Source organism: Morone saxatilis, unplaced genomic scaffold (genome assembly GCF_004916995.1).
Source record: "Morone saxatilis isolate NCDOM2014 unplaced genomic scaffold, NCSU_SB_2.0 Contig19, whole genome shotgun sequence".
In the NCBI taxonomy this organism is placed as follows: domain Eukaryota; kingdom Metazoa; phylum Chordata; class Actinopteri; family Moronidae; genus Morone; species Morone saxatilis.
This window is the reverse complement of record NW_023339751.1, coordinates 11,393,854-11,411,218: the sequence shown is the minus strand read 5'-3', so window position 1 is coordinate 11,411,218 and position 17,365 is coordinate 11,393,854. Positions and strand designations below refer to the sequence as shown.

The following is a 17,365-nucleotide window of genomic DNA, read 5'->3' as shown; positions in this document are numbered from 1 at the left end:
AAATACCAAATCTTACATAGTGCTTAGTTGCTTTAAGTCCCTGCTTTAAGTCGTTGCTTTAAGTCTTCAGTTGTGTTGACATGGACTCACCTAAAGGTGCCCCGCTCTACATCCTGCCCACTGAGTCGCACATGGATGCCATCTTTGAGAAGGGAACCAAAAGCCATGTACTCTCCTAGAGCCCAGTCCATTTGCCGATTCTTCACCAGCTCAGCTCGACCACGAAGGATACGAGACACACCTGGAGAACACACACACACACAACAGACAGAGGAACAAACATGAAACCAAGTGATATGTTAGAAGAGCACTGAGAAAAAATGTAAAATGCAATGGACTGATGTACTGTATAGTAAATAACATAAAAACCCTATTAATTGCTATAACGTGAGCCAAATTAGGGGTGCTGTTAGGAAAGGATGTGTTTGCAGATTAACTTCCTTAAGTCTTTGTGACACTGAGGTTTATGTGTTTTATGGATCTTTATCACTTAGCAGCATGTATTCCATATTCCACTCTTCATCATTTTGTAGATTTCTAGTACAACTTATCAGTATTACTATGACTGTTGGTCTGTCTCTCTGCTCTGTTCTCCAGCACAAGGCAACTAAACTCACCAGGGTGGATCTTAAAATCTTCCAGAGGCACTGAGCTGGCTGTCTGGCCAATGTGCTGCAGAACCTCCTCATCCAGTCCTGTGGGGACACAGCTCATGCTCTTGGGTTCTCCCTCTGCTGTGAAGAAATCTACAGAGAGAGAGAATGCTTCACTCCAGCAGGAACAGAAACTATTTAAAGAAAAAGCAGTCAATCAAATAAAAACTTGAGTTACTGAATTGCAAATGGGCAATTTACCTGGCCAGGGGGAGTCGAGCCAGTGTCGAATATGTAAAATCTTTTCATCCTTGGAGCTGGTGTATGCCTCCTCACATATCTTGTCATATTTGGCAACTTCTTCCTGTGACCAACATTTGGCAATGAGTGATATGGACAAAGAGAAATCTCACATATTAACTGATGCACAGTTTGTCTGCTTTGAAGGACTACAGCTGACTAACCAAAACGGTGTGTACCTGAGACACAGAGACAGAGAGAAATATTAGAAGAGGAGAAAAGTCTCCACCAGCAGTAATGGTTCTGCCTTGCTATATTACAAATGGGGCTTTTGCAGTTGAGTCCAAATAGCAGGCCACACAATCGAAAACAATGTCCATCAAAAGCCAGGAACTAGCACACCAGAGAGGAGCTGCAGTATTTCTCTGACATGTGGTATAAAAAAATGTTCAGAATGGATGTTACAATCAAAGTTTCTGTTTTGGATGAAGAACCTAAGCAATTCCATTGAATGGTGCCAGAATCTGAGGTATGCTTCAACTTCACTGAGCAATATATACTCTATGTGAGGGATTGTGAGGCTAGGTGATTGAACTGAGGCAGTAAATTGAACTCAAATACAGCAGTGCTGGCACAACATATTTACTTGAAGGCTAGGGTAATATCTAAGTGTGATTTAATGCCCACAGTCCGGCGGATGGTGATACAAAGTAAAATAGCATACAGTAGCAGCTACCACTAACACTATACAGTATATTTAACAAGAACAAACAGCATTAGATCATAAACCTCAAATTCCTGCAGTGTCACCACACCCTCAGCAATGAGCTTGTCAGAGTATTTTTTCAGCACATGCTCCTGCCGACGGATCTGTTTGTACATCAGAGGCTGGGTGAACATGGGCTCGTCCATCTCATTGTGGCCAAACCGTCTGTAACAAACCTGTAAATACACACACACAGAAGACACGTCTAAGTGTGGACTTGGGTTTTCCTGATAATCCATTAAGACTTGACTCGGACTAACCAGGTCAATGACGACATCCTTGTTGAAGGTGGTCCTCCACTCTGCAGCCACCCGGCACACATACATGACAGCCTCAGGGTCATCGGCATTCACATGGAAGATGGGTGCATTGACAACCCGAGCCACATCAGTGGGGTAGGGGGAGGAGCGGGCCACTCGAGGGTCTGTAGTGAAGCCAATCTGAGAGGCAACAATCACACGCCAAAGTTGACACAACTTAGAGCCTAGAATCACACAGAAAATGTGCTCCACTGTTTATTTATGGAAAACACAATATCAAAACATCAAAAATAATGAATTTCAAAAATACAATCCCACCAACAGTTGACAGATGATAGTAAAATATTGTCTAGCCCCACTAATTATTATTAATAGCAGAAGAAGTAATAATAATAGTATTAGTGTGAGCAAATTCTAAGATATAAACATTCTGGTAAATGTGTCGGGTCACTTGTTACAGTGACAACAAATTCTCCTTACCTGGTTGTTGACCACCACGTGGATTGTCCCATGTGTGGTGTAGGAGGGCAGCTCACTTAGGTGGAAAGTCTCATACACAATACCTTGTCCAGCAAATGCAGCGTCACCATGCATCAAGATGGACATCACCTGGAAAAGTTACACAAGGTTTCCGAATCTACATTTACAACACCAAACATCAAAGAAGCCACCATGTACATGGTACAGTAACTGTTTTTTGATTTTTTTAATATTTGTGATAAGCTGACAGATTGAGTGTTCCTTTATGAGCTGAGAAAATTCTTTTACTTCTTAAGATAAATAATACATTTAAAATCCCTCTTGGATTAGCTGGAAAATGCACTCACAGGTCATTTTTGAATCCACGACTTTTACTTTCTTTGATTGGAGTATCAACACAGAGTGGTATTGCTACTTTTACTTAAGTAAAGGATGTGAATATTTCGTCCACCACTGATACCGACACTGGTACCTTCTTTCCCTGAGTGTCGCCTCTGTAGAACTGCTCAGCTTTGGCCTTGCCCTGAACCACTGGATCCACTGCCTCCAGGTGGGACGGGTTTGCCATGAGTGACAGTGTGATGTTCTTGTCCGTTTCACGGTTAATCCTCTCATGGTACATCCCAAGGTGGTATTTGACATCACCCGAACCCTAAAGGTATAGAAAAGGATATGAAATAAAGCTTCATCTCCAAAATTCTGTTTTTTTCCCCGATGTCATCCGTCAGCTGTTCCCTCACCTCATCAGCAGCCTCTAACTTGGGGTCAAACTGACAGAAGATCTGATCCAAGTCTTTACGGATGACATTGGCCAAGACATTCAGTCGACCTCTGGAAGAAGAGTTAGAAAGTCTACATCAAATATGGAAAGACAAGAATGAGCTGTATGCATAGATTGAACCGAGAGAGGAGAAAATGTGGAATGCACAGTACCGATGGGGCATCCCCATGATCACACTGTCGATGCCTGCAGCGCTCGACTTGTCGATGATGGTTTTAAGGGCAGGGATGAGCACTTCACAGCCTTCCAGACCAAAACGTTTCTCTGATGACCACTTTCTGGCCAGGAAGTCCTCAAATCTGGACATAAAAAAGGTTATAATATGTAACCTGTTCCACTAAGCTTTGCACAATTGATGTGGAACAATACTTTGGAATAATACAACAATGGTTTAGAGAACATATACTGTACATGCAAATTTATCTCAGTGCCAATGTGTGATTATAGCTGAGATCATTTTTCAAAGATGAAAATGAGCTCACATGAAGAATAGGGTGTTTATCTTTGCAAATATATGCATGTGCAGGAGTTTTGTTTATGTTATGCAAGTCTCTGATGTGAGCTATAACTAAAAGTGATGTACTGTGCTGTCATTAAAGTGTATGTCACTAGATGCTTATTCATTCACTGACCGTGTGGATCTGATCAGGCGGGCTAACAAAGTTCTCTTCTCAGCATTAGTGAACTGCATGATTCCTGGAGTCTCAATTTTCTGACGAATCCACTGACACTGGTCCACATTGTTAATGAACATAAATTCAACCCCTATGTGACTGCAGTAGGATGTCTGAAAAAAACAAAACAAATAGCATGGTACAGTGTTATTGCCCCCCACCCCCCATCATTAGAAATATGTATGGACACAAATACACAAACAAAATACCTCTAGTCTGCGTATGATTTCTCTAAGAGGAAGAGTGGTGTCTCCTCCTCCGATGAAGGTGGTGGGGGGCAGTTGAAAGCTCCTGTCCAAGTCAGACTCATCAAGACCGTAGAAACCTACAATGACATTGTATAATAACAGCATGTTTTCTTTTTTACTTTCAATACTATAACATACCCTTCTGGCCCTGAGCACATATTCCATGTCTTATCAAAAATATTCTCCCTCTCAAAATATAATTAAAGTTGCAGAGGTGGGAAGCTGTCTTAGCATGTTTCTAATGCAATTCAACAGGGCTTAAGAAAGAAAAAAGAAAACACCCAGAACAAATCCTTTTCAGCACAATAACATTCATAACACAAAGACTACCTTCATCCAAATTTAATTAATGACCTGAAATTTTAATATATTTTGATTGTCGAGGTCTTAAGTTCTTCCATCATGTGAAGGCAGCAGAAGTCAGGGTTAGGGTTAGGGTTAGGGTTTTAAGGGCACCTTAAAATTTGAACATTTTGACAATTGGCTTTAGTCATTTATCAAGTATAAATGGTCAACAATCATTAGTTCCTTCTTCTCAAGAGTGAGGATTTAGTGACTTGATTTTCACTTCACGTAGATAATTAAAATATTTTTCACCTGCCACTCTAACTGAGACTGAAGTTCTATTGAAATTCATCACTTTTTTGGGTTAGACTTTTGTAGTTTTTTAATGAATAGGACAGTAGCCCTCCCTGCGAAGTTAGAGCATAACACTGCGGTGAATTAACTTAGATTTTGACCCAAGTAAAAAGACAGGGAAAATAAAGCATTCTTGTGAAATAAAAACAATTATTCAGGAGCCATTTGTAGACAGTACAATAGTAGGACCTGTGGAGATACAGCATTAGTATTGGCAGCCCCACATAAGTTTCTGGGCTGACAAAGCCCACCTGAGAGAGCTGGTCAAGCTCAAGATCACAGGCAACATAAGAGGAGACAGGTGCAAATCATATTAGGAACACAGCAAAGACAAAGGGGGCCAAGAATAGCCTCTTGTACTATCGGCTGACCAAATAAGGGTCATTAGCTTTCATTAGGGAGCTATAGCCCTGGTGACAATACATAATGCAAAGCTATGTCCTGACACACACTGATCACTGATAACAACCAACAGAAACAATGTCTCTCTCTCTCTCTCTTCTCTTTACTAGCTATTACTGTAGACTTCGATCGCTTGCTGTGGCCGCCCGGCATTTACCAATCCTCTGTCCGCTAAATAAAATAGAGAATGACAAGAGTTGGGCCTGAGATTAATGACAGCATTAGGCTGACCAACCCGGACTAGGCAGAAAACGCGATGGGGTCTTTTATGAAATACCACTTAGATTCTTGGGTCTCATGAGTTATGCAACCCTGGACCAGAGTATTGTGTAGAGTGTACAGTACATACATGTGTAATAGATACACACACAGATACAACCCTCAAAGGGATACAGATGTGTTGTTGAAATACACTGCAGGTAATATACAAATCAGATATGTTCATTGGAATTCAAGGAGAATGAACCCTTGAAGTAAATGAGAATAATATGCTTATGACTGAAACACACGACAAGTATTCTGAGGAAAGTAGAAGGAAGGACATCTATAGTAGGAATCTAATCAGCATATATACTATACTGCCTGTGGGTTAACTCCATATGCATTTAGTTAAGAAATTAGGAAAAGGAGGAGTATCTCTTCTGTAGAAAGTCTAAACCAGAAAATGTATAATTACTGTAGATCTGCATTTAGATGATAAGCTATCAGTCTATAGCAGTCTATAATATTTTCAGTTTAGATTTTTGGTCGGTGTGCTTGGGATGACTGCAGAGGTCGTGAGGCTCACCCAACTTATCGATGCTGGTGATCAGGTCAGAGGGAACGAAGGAGTCCAGGTCAGCCTCCAGGATTCCCAGAGGATCTAACTGGGCAACATGGTGACCACGAATCTACACAGAGAGACAGACAGAGATGTGAGGGAGGCAGGAGGAAAGAAGAGATGAGGAGAATCAGGTAAAAACAGAGAAAGTGACAGATGAGAGAGAATAAGATTCAGCAAGGGGCTGCCATCATGATGCTGAGTACGTACAGCTGGAGAATAAGCTAAAACTCAGTTATAGGTCAACCTTTCTGAGAAAAGAGCCCCATGGGAGTGCTTTTATGTCTATGTACACACATCTGCACACACACATTCCCACCAGGATTGCAACAAGCTGGGAATAAAAGTGACGCCTTTGCCAAAAGACAGAATTTAATAAATCCCTCGGATAGTTCCTCGAATTAATTCGAGGGCGAGAGGAAATGTTACCACCTGTTTTGTTTAAGTAGTCTCTTTGATATTTCCATTTTCAAAAAGCAGCCAGGGTAAGTAGGTTAGAGCTAATCTTGTAATTTGCATAACCTCTCGCAGTGACAAACAAATTGTATATTCCTTTTAATACAAGGACGCACAGTATAAACAGCTTTCATTGCCAGTTGCATCTGTTTTGGCAAGTCAAGTGTATTTTTTTATGCATTTTTGACACACACACATTGGAGAAACAAATAGTCAGCCAGCGGTTTCTCGTAGTAGATGACATCTTAATTCTGTACACAGAGAGTGCATTACGATTTAATTGGATGCCCACGAGATATGTGATCAATCTTCTAATTTGTAAATAACATAAATCCACATCATACAAGATGGTAGCTGATGTGTGTATGTGTGTGTCTCACAGCTGGGCTGGATGAGTGGGTACCTGGTAGGCTCTAATGAGAGTGTGCACAGCCAGGTGGTCCTCCACCACTTTCTGCGCCATGTCTGGTGAGTGGGACAGCACTCGGCCCTGGAGCAGAGCGGAGGGGCGTCTCTCACCCGCCTCGCCAGACGGACTGGAGGCCTGGATGTTACGGAAGAATGCGTCCCAAGTCTAGAACACAGAGAAAGACAGATCCAGCAGAGGCAAGCAGGTCCATCGCAAATATGGACCCAAAGTATCCCCACTGTTATAACTGGCTGCTAGGTTGGGAGATGACAGGGCAGTGTAAGTGGAAATTGCAGCTAGAGCATATTTGTACATGCCCCAGGCGACTGAGCTACCATCACACCATAGTGCACATTTATGAAGTGCCCTCTGGCCAGGGATTTGCTGAACTGCATTTCAAGATAAAAACTGGCAACAGCAGTTCATTGTAATTTTGCTACTAAACCAACTGTGTTTCAAGCTGTGCTGGACATTGTTTCCATTCATGAGCAAAAAATGTCCTGTTAATGTTATTCCCTAATGTGGAAAGAAATGGCACATGTGGCACACAGTTACCTCGTGGACATTTTTAGGATCCTCCAGCCAGGCAAAGTACATCTCCTCCACATAGCTGGAGCTACTGACCACCGCTGAGGGAACAGGCGCAGCCCCGGAGGAGCAGGCTCTCCTGGGATCAACCCAGCGCCGTGCCGGGCCTCCTCCACACCCTCGCAGCCACTGACTCCCCCCGGCACGCCCACTCCTCAGCACACCCGCTAACGCCCGAAACTGACTCATGGCTGCAGGGAGGCAGAGTGAAAGAGAAAGTTGGCTGTTAGAGAGAGATAAGAAATAGCCATTTTGGATGCAGGTTTTAGAAAATGCACAGAAATTAAAAAAGTGTGCATGACTGGATTGTGCGTCAGTTTCATTACAAACATCTGAATGATGTTTCTCTGTATGTCAGAGTGTCAGCTGCTACAGGCTCGTTACGGATGAAACGACATCTACAAGCGTATATTATCGATTTCAGCTCATCGAAGCGGCGCGTCATGTAACGTAAAACCTCTGCGAGAGCAAACGCGGCCACGTAACGGCCCTGTGCGTCTGTTTCTGCGCAAAGTCTCTGCAGCTGCAAAAGGCGCAGTAACCGCAATCAGCCCGAGTATGAGGGTCCACTGCTGCAGTGTTTATCCGCTGCTACAAACTTCCTCACCTCCTTATCCCCTGCAGGATGCTTTACAGGATCCTTCAGCGCCGACATCAATACCAAAACATTGCCTATTCGCTTCTGGGTCTGTTACGCTTTCCCTGGACCTCTAATCCCTCAACGTCAACATAAATCCTCATAATCTCCCCTCGGCTCTGCCACTGGGAACAGCGCGGTATCACGGGAAACAGGGCAGTGGTTCAAAGTGTCACCTACGCTTTTTTTGTAGAAATGACGGTTTACCTTAAACTGCACCGATTGTCATCGCCGATGGGTGCGAGTAGGACAGGTATCAGTGAAGGTGACACAGATCCGAGCGCGTACACGCACACTCACACACGGCTTGGCACGCCCCCTACCCTCCTGCGTGTCAGGTGGTGCATCCGAGGTCGCCTGCTGCACCCAAAGGTGCCAGTGGTGCCAAGGTAACGGGCAAACACACCCGCTCAGGGAGGCAGGGAAATAAAAACAATCCTCTAATTTAATTATATTTTCAGTTATTTAAGTTGTTCTAAAATAATACAAATAAAAAATGATCAGAAATCAAGTTTGTTTATAACAGCAATTCATGAACTGAATACTTACTTTAATGCTGTCAGCTCAAATCTATGCACCCCTCCACCTCCAGACAGGCCATTTTTTGTTACGTCACACATGTGTCTTTACCCTCAGTGTTAATTACATGAGCCAATTAAGCTTTTATAAAAGCTGAACATAAGTCATTTGAGCAAGTGGTTTCAGATTGATGGGCTTCTACCTTGAGTGGGCTAAACAATAAAATTATTGGCCCTCCCTCCCTCCCTCCAGCCTCTTTCTTCCCCTCCCCTCCCTTTCATCAGTCATACTTGCTGGCACAGAAGAAACAGCAGTATCAATCATGACAAACACGCCACTGTAAAGAGGGGAAAACAAGGAGTGGGCACGGGTTGCAAGAGGATCCACCAGACAGATCAGTGTAGGTCTCAATATCAAAACATCATTATAAAGGATGTTGTGTCTTTACTGGTCATTTTCTATAAACTTCTTTCTATAAATCAGTATGTAGTGCAGTCCCTCCCTTCAACACCACCAAAATGTCTAATTTATCCATTAAAATATTTACTCACATGATCCTCAGCTTTTTCTGCATACCCATCAATAAAAGCAAAGCTTTAACTCCCAAAAAACACACAACACTCAGCCTGAAAGGGAGTTCCTCCTTTTTCATTATTTGCATTTGTGTTTGCTGCTGCTCTCCCGCTGACCTGGAGAACGCAGGGTCAGGCAATTATGAAATGAAATGCCATTTTGTTGTAGTGACTTTGCCGCCTGACAAAGATGGAGTGAAGACCAGTTGCTTTCTGGCGTTTTATTAATAGTGTTCATCGATGAAAAGACCTGTGCCGCTGGGTAACATTACGGGCTTGGTGTTAAATTACATCCTGTTTAGAATAATTCCATCACAAGACAGGACAAAAGTGGAGCAGCTGTTCAGTGTTTGAAACATTTCTTGTGTACGGGGAAATAAAAACAAGTCACAATTGTCTAACCTCCGGTAAATGAAGTGTAAAACAGTCAAAATATTTTATCAATGACTGTGGTTATTAATTTTTAGGACTTGCCTGGAACATTCAGTCAATGTCCAAATCAATCTTTGATTCAATCCAGGAGGCACCAGTAACCTAAATAAAGTTCATGTCCAGGTGACTGAAGCTCGCAGCTGCCAACAGTTAGGTCTGCCAAACCAAATTGACTTTGCACACGAGTCCACAGCTCATCTGGTCAATGCCGGGCTCAGTACAAAGAGCAGGAGAAGCAGATAATGTGTAATCCACTTACCATAGCCAAGCCTACACACCATTTATGGAAGTCCACGTCATGAGTTATTTAGGAACCTTAATTCATCTAATAAAGCATGTTTGGAGGCAGAATCAAATTTGTCTGAAAGCCTTTGGTACACGTGCTATCAGAAAAATCAATCACATTTTCTATGATTAAATAATGTATGATTTCATGAAATTAAGTGATCTGTGGTGCCAAGGCATAGTTACAAATATGCGTATAAAAAAAACAGTATGATGAAGGAAAGAGTCTGAAATACAATCTGTTATTTCTAGATAATCTATAAGTAATTACAATACCCCAACGTGAAGAAATAACATACTGCGATGATTGCAGAAAGGCTTTTTTTGGGTTAACATTAAAACGTGTGAGCTTTCATTGTAATGTACCGATCCTTTGGTCATTAGGCAGTAAACCGTACTGATTTGAGCAGAGGAATATCATTTTAACAGGATATACTTTAATTAAGAAATTATAATATAAAGAGTACAACCAAAAAAATCTAAAGTACAATACTACGCAATACATTTACAGTATTTAATCTATCTATGAAACCATTATTAAATAGAACCCACATTGTCAATCAGAAAATACAGTAAATAATAAAAACATAACCACATCCCCAAAGTAAATGTTGAGTAAAAACATTAACAAAAATAATATTTTGCGTGCAATTCTTTCTTTATCTGCTTCCCCCTTTATTTATATACAGTAGTAATACTGTGCTTAACTGAATATATTTGAAATGATTAAATTACTCAGAACAGAATCAGTGGTCTGAGATGAACATTACCATAAATTTCTTCTATCTATTTCATCTGAGATGACTCTCATACCAGTGATCATTTTTATTGATAAGTTTTGACTCATATTAAAATAAGGACAATGTGTGTGTGTTGAGCATCGACATCCTAGAGGATATAAAAGAGCAGCATATATTTGTAGAATATTTGATAAATACATGTTACCCATGCATAGACTACAGTATGGCATCTCATTATCTCTCTGCATTCAGGAACCTCACCACAGCCTGGGTATAGTAAATAGAGAAGACAACTCATTCAAAAAAAGTAGCTAACACAATATAGGACATTTAAAGTCGAAGCATTATCATGTCCTGGATTATCAATAACAAAATGTGTTAACAACCATGCATATGATGAATATTTGGCCATATTGTAATTAGAAAGTAAAAACAGAAGAATTCCACATCACATTTAGACTAAAGAAAGGCCTAACAGCAACCAGGATTTACTATTGCTATAAGTCTCTGAAAACTTCTCACCACATTTGGTGACATCCTACAAGGCTCCTATAATACCACCAACAAGAAAGGCAAAACTGTGTTTTGGTAGTTTGTGTGTTGGGATCACAAACTTAAAGGGAGTGTGTGTTTGTGAGAGAAAAAGTGATTGTAAGCACATGGCTGAGAGAACACTGAGGTTTCAGAACCTGGAGTCTCTTTTACTTTAAGTTGCAGCTCTCCCCGAGTTAATGAGAGTCCAGTGTTGAGAAGGAAATCCCAGAATCCTTGGAAGCGTGGATGTCGGTGGTTGGGTGTGAAGAGACTTTCTTGTAGATGAAACTGTAGAGACTGACGTCAGGTCGAGTCGTGCGGCAGTTCTTACACACCAAACTGGAGTACTGGTTCAAAAGGTTGTACAGCCTCCCTGAGAGGGTAAAGGAGAGCGGTGAGGAGAAGAGGAAGAGATACAGAGGGAGGGGATGGTGCAAGGGTCAAGGGAAGGATGAAATATAGAGGGAGATAAAACATGATTTGAGACAAATAGATAAAAAGGACAAACGGGTTCAGAGTGAAAGAACAAGCAAGAGAGACAGAAACTAAAAAAACAAAATAAAATAAAGAAAAACGAAGAAAAATGAAAGCGCATTCGGGCTCATTTATAAATGACGCGCACATACACGCGCACACAAGCCGTGAGCCTTTTTTCGGTAGCTCCACTTTAGGAAATGGATGGCTAGAGGGGAATTTCTCTGAAAGGCTTCAATAAATGTCAGCAGAAGAAAAATGAAAAGAGGGGGGAAGGGAGAGACTGGGGTCAGTTCAGGCAGTAATCCACTCTGCAGCTGAGGCTGAATAGATGGGCTGAGGAACAGGGATGGCCCATAAGGTGGAATAACTTAACGTACAGATGGACTACATTCTGTTATTTATGCGTACTGTCCCTGTAATGACGCCAACAAGGACAACCTCCATGTGCTGTACAAGCCTCAGGAGCCCCACAATCCCACCAGTTACTGATATCATCACCATTCCTGCTCATTATGTAATTTACTGTAAGAGCTCAATGGAGGCAGGGCTGAAAAGATAATAACTGTGTGAATGTGCCGTGGACTGGAAGTCTAACAAATATACTAAACATGTTTAGTTTGGTGTGAGTCTTACCGACAGTGACTTCTCTCTCTGTGAGGAAAGTGTGTATTTCATGAACATCTCTCATAAGCTCAGCATCTCCGAATGTGAAGTACGCCACGTCTCTCCCAGCCTCCGCTGCAGCCATCAACTGAATCAGCGCTGAAAAAAAGAAGTAGAACGCTAAAGGGAAATTCAGACAGCGATAATATACCGTTTTAGCATCATTAGTATCCTTCAGTTTCAGAGGGAAGTCATAAATGTGTAATTGACCACTGAAAATAAGCTGAGGAAACTAAGTAATTGGTCACTAAGCTGGATAAGGTATGGCTTCAGGCAGAAAAAAAACACAAGTGACAGGGGCAATTTGTATCAGAAGAGTAAATAACCACCACTGGTAGCATAGCCTCATCAACAGCACTCAATCTTTTAGCCCTTGCAAATGAGGTCTTAAGACTTTTAAATATTTAACAGAATGGATATTGATTCCAGATTAATAAACACAGAAAACCAAAAGGTTTGTAATCTTACAACAACATAACAGCTCAGTCTCATGTTAACTACCACATCCCCAGTCAGCTGCGGGACAATAATGTAAAATACAGTTATTGCCTTCTAAAAATACCAGCTATGCTAATTCCAGGGCTAATGGGCGGGGATCCCCGGAAGCTAATGTCATCCTCTGGGACTCCAGTCAAATCCAGTGGATATATTCGTAGCATGCTACAGAGGAAATTAACAGCTTCACTTTCAAATGAAACTGTACAAACACATACCCATGTTACTCCAATATTATTCGCATTTATTGCACAACATTTATGTGGAGATGTGGGTTTTACCACAGCACAGCCTCCAAGAATCTAGGCGTAACGCAGAAGAACATAAACATTGTTGATAAAGTACATTGACCGGGAACGCAACTGGTCAAAATTTGCAGTGTGGACAGTAAGGGGCTCCTGCTTATAAAGAGTGATGTTGTGTGAGCCTGCTGAGACCTGTGTCAGTGTGGATTTATGGTGTCCCTTCCCTTTAATCAATTGCCCTTTTAATGGAAAACATAAATGTGAGTCAGCTAATCAATAAAGGGAGTGAAGCAGCAGGTAAATGACACCCTGGGAGAGCTACTAATTGACCAGAGGGGTTTGAGAGAGATTGGCATCTATGGCTGTCGTGGTGTCCTAGAGCAGGGGCTTCAATGGCTGGGAAATCTAGCTACTGATGTTTACCTTCTGCTCCAGAATCTAGAGTTAACACTTTAACGTAGGCAATATTATGTATCTACTAAACAGATACATAATACCCTAACTTGTTGTTATACACCCCCTGTTTGGAAACATATTTGTAATTCAGCCAATGATACCTTTGAGCCTCGTGTCTCCACCAAAAGCTCCACAACCCCAGTTGCCTGTGGCTACTGCAGAGAGGTGCTGGCGGTTGGCGTTACTTCGGAAGAATCCACAGTATGCCTTGGAAAAATGCACAGGGAGTAGGAGGAAGGAAAAGTAGGGAAGAGAAACCTTTTAATGACGAACAATAAACAACCCAAATTCTGTGCCATGTTGAGATCTCGGCATCATACAGCAGCGTTCTTTTCAGTTTGGTGGATTTCATGTGACATTAAGCTAGTTGCTTGTTGTGCCTCAGGCTAAACCATAAGTAAATTTTAAAAATCAATAAAGCCTTGCATAGGTGTATCATATTTAGCTAATTTCTCAACAGAAAAGGCTGTAGTAAATGACAGTAGTACCACTACTTATGTGTTGTGCAGTACGGTCTGATAAGCTCTCGGTAGCCTTGAGCTAAATTCAGTGGTGTTACAGATCACCGCGCCTTTAATTAACATCTTTGCAGGTGGTGCCTGACGCTATGTCAAAGTTTAACACCATGAGCTTTTAGTCAAAAACCTCATAATGTCCAGCATTATCCTATCTGGAAATATATAAATAATCTTCTTGAAGGTAGCTGACACTGTATTTCACCTTGTGTCCTTTTACAAAGACACATCTGTTTGAGGAATGTGTGATACTGTATGTAAGCCAATTATATTTTCTTAGTCACTGTGCAAACACAGACTAGGACTTCTCTCTTTCTCTCTCACCTTGTTGAGTTCTCTGTTCATCTTCTCAGGGAGAAACTGCTCTAGGAAGTGCCTGAATTTAAGAGCATCAATGGCCACAATCTCTGTACACCGTCTCTGCCAGTCATCCCTGGAAATGAAAGGAAAACCATGACAGAGGTGGGACTAACAATGACTTTGAACGATCTTTCCATCCTTCCTCAAACTTTTTCTCACTGGATTAAATAGTTGTGGTTTAAGATATTAGAACAATCCCAAAATATTAAATAGCACTACGTGAGGAAAAATTACCTGGGAGTCTCATCATTGTGGCTCTCCTTCCATTTGTAACTCTCAGCATAGCCAGAATATTTACTGTATTGTTCAGTACCTGCAGAACGAGACAGAAAAGTAAAGGAAAAAGATGACGTTACTCTGTATTCAGCAGTCAGAGCACACAGTGGGCCTTAATCTATTTCAGCGCCTTATTTCTTAAATCAAATTTAGTGCTTTCTGTGCTCCCCATGTGAGTACACAGTATCAGCTTGTATTGGATTGTCATAAATAAAGGCCATTGATTTAATAAGTAATCCGCTTTGGGGTTTGAAATGAAAAGCTTTCAGCCGTAATAGGAAGAAATGGCTAGAACAGAAGAAGCTAAACTTGGCCAGATTTGCTAAATGCTTGTATGAAACATCACCATATCATTCACTAAGTAAGAGTAACACACCTCCTCTTACCAAGACATTAGCCTTTTTAAAATGTGTACTGGTATGTGCTCAGGCTTAGAAAGATTTCATCATTCGTCACTACAAATACAGCTGCGCTCAATTCTGAAAATGATGCCTATTAAAGACCGCATACATAATGCATTAGGTGTGAGGAAGTTACACTGCACTTCAAGACCAGGAGTTAACATGTGATTAACGTATCCTTTGAGGTTGTCCTGTATGTACTGGCAGTTACGTGTAGTACTAGCAGGGTGAGTGTGTTTTGGAGTTAAATTTGCAATAACCAGAAAAGTATTTTTAAAAACAATAAAAAATAACATTCTCTGAACGTATGTCTTGAAGAGCAGTAATTAAACACTGCCTTTACGTTCTCATAATTGACTGATTTATTTTCAAGCATGTACCATCTACCAATACTGTAACTGTAAAACAAATTTGAAGTCCAAGCGTGAATGATGGGTTTTTTGTGGCTCTCTGCGACAAAGTATGACTCAAGCTAATGGCCTGCACTGCAGCCAGGATATAACCCAACAATGACAGTACAACTGCGCAAATGAGAGTTATGTTCCTGTGTAGAGTAAAGCCTTGTCTAAGTGAACAAAAAGAACATTTATTTCGAACATCTTGCGTCATCGCAAGTCCAGACGGTCCAATTTAACATTTTCTACAACACTAGCGACTCCTAACGTCAAACAACAGGCTACCCATATCACTTTCTCCATCAATAGAGCTGTCTTCCTCCTCCTTCACCTTGATCCTATTTATCTTGGCAACCGCTCATGAAAGCATCCTGGCATAGAGGCCTCCATCACTAGATTACATCGTGGCCCTCTAACATCCGATCTGAAAAACGCCTACGGACAAAAACTGATACGACGTACAAGTTGCGAATGCAGTCAAAGACAATTCTAAAAACAAAGAAATATGATTGATTGGAGAGAAGAGAACAACAAAGACAGAGGAAGCGAGACAGATATAAAGAGTCTGGAAACAGACATAAAGAGAAAACACTGCATGCGTGCAAGGAATATTCTGCAAGGTTTTAATGAATCTATGGCCCCATTCCATTAGTGGAGCAATAACCTTAGTAGGGCTATAAATTCCTTTCTGTCCAAATGTAATAAAGTTAAGTGGAGAGGAGGAGGAAGAGGAGGAGGAGGAGGGAAAGAGGGAAGGAGGCAGAGTGATGGGAGGAAGGGAGGAGGGTGGTGACTAACCACTGAAGGTGACTTGGAAGAGATGGGAATTTCAAAGAAGACAACATGGCGCCATACAAGACAGACAATGCTTGGCTTGCTGAGCAGGAAGGTACTAAGGAGTCGATTTTAAGTTCCCCCTCCATTCTTAAATATGTTTTCCTTCTTGTTCCTACAGTTGGATGTTTAAGCTTCGCTGTATAGAATGATGAATGTGCAGAGTTTGACACCAGAAGGATGTTTTCACATTCATCTACGCAAAGTGGAAAGTTTCTCTGTGCTCATCGAAAATCTGATTTTAAAGGGTGAGGATTACAAGCATGATATGTGACATCACAAATAAGCTTAAAAGTGAACCCTGGTCCAGTATGCAACTTATATAAGCATGACGTAGAAACCTAAAGCCACCAGTTTATATACACAGAGAACGGACAGTGAAGGAGGAGACATCTTATGTCCAGCAGGAAAACTTGAAAAACAAAATTTTCATGTTGCAGGATTTTGTGTGTAAAAAAACACATCAATCATCACATTATTGTTCCAAGAGGATTATTTATATATTATTTATTTTGGTTGAACAGAACTGGTTGTGTGCATTTTGGTGATACTACCAGTATGGCCCGGGGGCTCTAACACAACTAGCCTACAAGCAACAAGCAATGTATAGCAAATAGAGGGTGCTGAGAGGGTGCTATCAGACCTAGCTCTTCATATTTTGTTTGCCCATGTGTCTCACTTATTAGGCACAAGCTCAAAGTAGACTCCACCAACAGAATCAATCAAGTGCAGACATTTGGGAGCACTATTTATATTTGAGTTTCTGCGTGCACAGCTAAGTTATAATACATGCCCTCATGTCAAACAGATTGATTTATCAAACTGGATAATGATGCCTCTTGTGTCATCAAAGGAAAATCAGAAGACTAATTTTAATGGTACAGTGAAATACGATCACCAACCAGGCACACGTTGATGTTGAATATTTGTTTTGACAAGCTAGCAAGATAAAGTGGCAATAAAATAAATATGATGTCATATGCATAAATCAATTGACTAATTCATCAATTAAGGCCTTTTTGAAACGTGGCGAAGGGGGCAATGAGGTAAAACTTCATGCAATACAATGACACTATGTACATTATTTATGTGAATTAAACCATACAAGCGTTCATATTGTGTCAACCCTAACATTTATGTTGTCACCCAGTACCAATATTAAGTACGTGCCTC

General features: G+C 41.2%; 2 protein-coding genes across 2 annotated transcripts in view; both read right to left on the bottom strand.

Moving 5' to 3' along the window:
* The window catches only part of ogdhl (oxoglutarate dehydrogenase L), a 16,970-nt gene extending 8,670 nt beyond the window's left edge, over positions 1-8,300 (bottom strand). Inside the window, exons 1-15 of the mRNA XM_035664081.1 lie at positions 8,201-8,300; positions 7,324-7,547; positions 6,763-6,933; positions 5,871-5,973; positions 4,004-4,119; positions 3,753-3,907; positions 3,273-3,419; positions 3,080-3,170; positions 2,812-2,991; positions 2,340-2,468; positions 1,860-2,039; positions 1,623-1,775; positions 855-957; positions 618-746; positions 91-241 (exon numbers count right to left, since the gene is read on the bottom strand). Of these exons, the coding sequence (XP_035519974.1) occupies positions 91-241; positions 618-746; positions 855-957; positions 1,623-1,775; positions 1,860-2,039; positions 2,340-2,468; positions 2,812-2,991; positions 3,080-3,170; positions 3,273-3,419; positions 3,753-3,907; positions 4,004-4,119; positions 5,871-5,973; positions 6,763-6,933; positions 7,324-7,545 (2,030 nt within the window). The 5' untranslated portion in view covers positions 7,546-7,547; positions 8,201-8,300. The remainder of the gene's footprint in view (positions 1-90; positions 242-617; positions 747-854; positions 958-1,622; positions 1,776-1,859; positions 2,040-2,339; positions 2,469-2,811; positions 2,992-3,079; positions 3,171-3,272; positions 3,420-3,752; positions 3,908-4,003; positions 4,120-5,870; positions 5,974-6,762; positions 6,934-7,323; positions 7,548-8,200) is intronic.
* A 1,916-nt stretch (positions 8,301-10,216) lies between these two features.
* parga (poly (ADP-ribose) glycohydrolase a) overlaps positions 10,217-17,365 on the bottom strand; it is a 25,647-nt gene continuing 18,498 nt past the window's right edge. The window contains exons 14-18 of the mRNA XM_035663479.1: positions 14,521-14,599; positions 14,251-14,359; positions 13,513-13,618; positions 12,186-12,314; positions 10,217-11,448 (exon numbers count right to left, since the gene is read on the bottom strand). Coding sequence (XP_035519372.1) covers positions 11,270-11,448; positions 12,186-12,314; positions 13,513-13,618; positions 14,251-14,359; positions 14,521-14,599 — 602 coding nt within the window. The 3' untranslated portion in view covers positions 10,217-11,269. The remainder of the gene's footprint in view (positions 11,449-12,185; positions 12,315-13,512; positions 13,619-14,250; positions 14,360-14,520; positions 14,600-17,365) is intronic.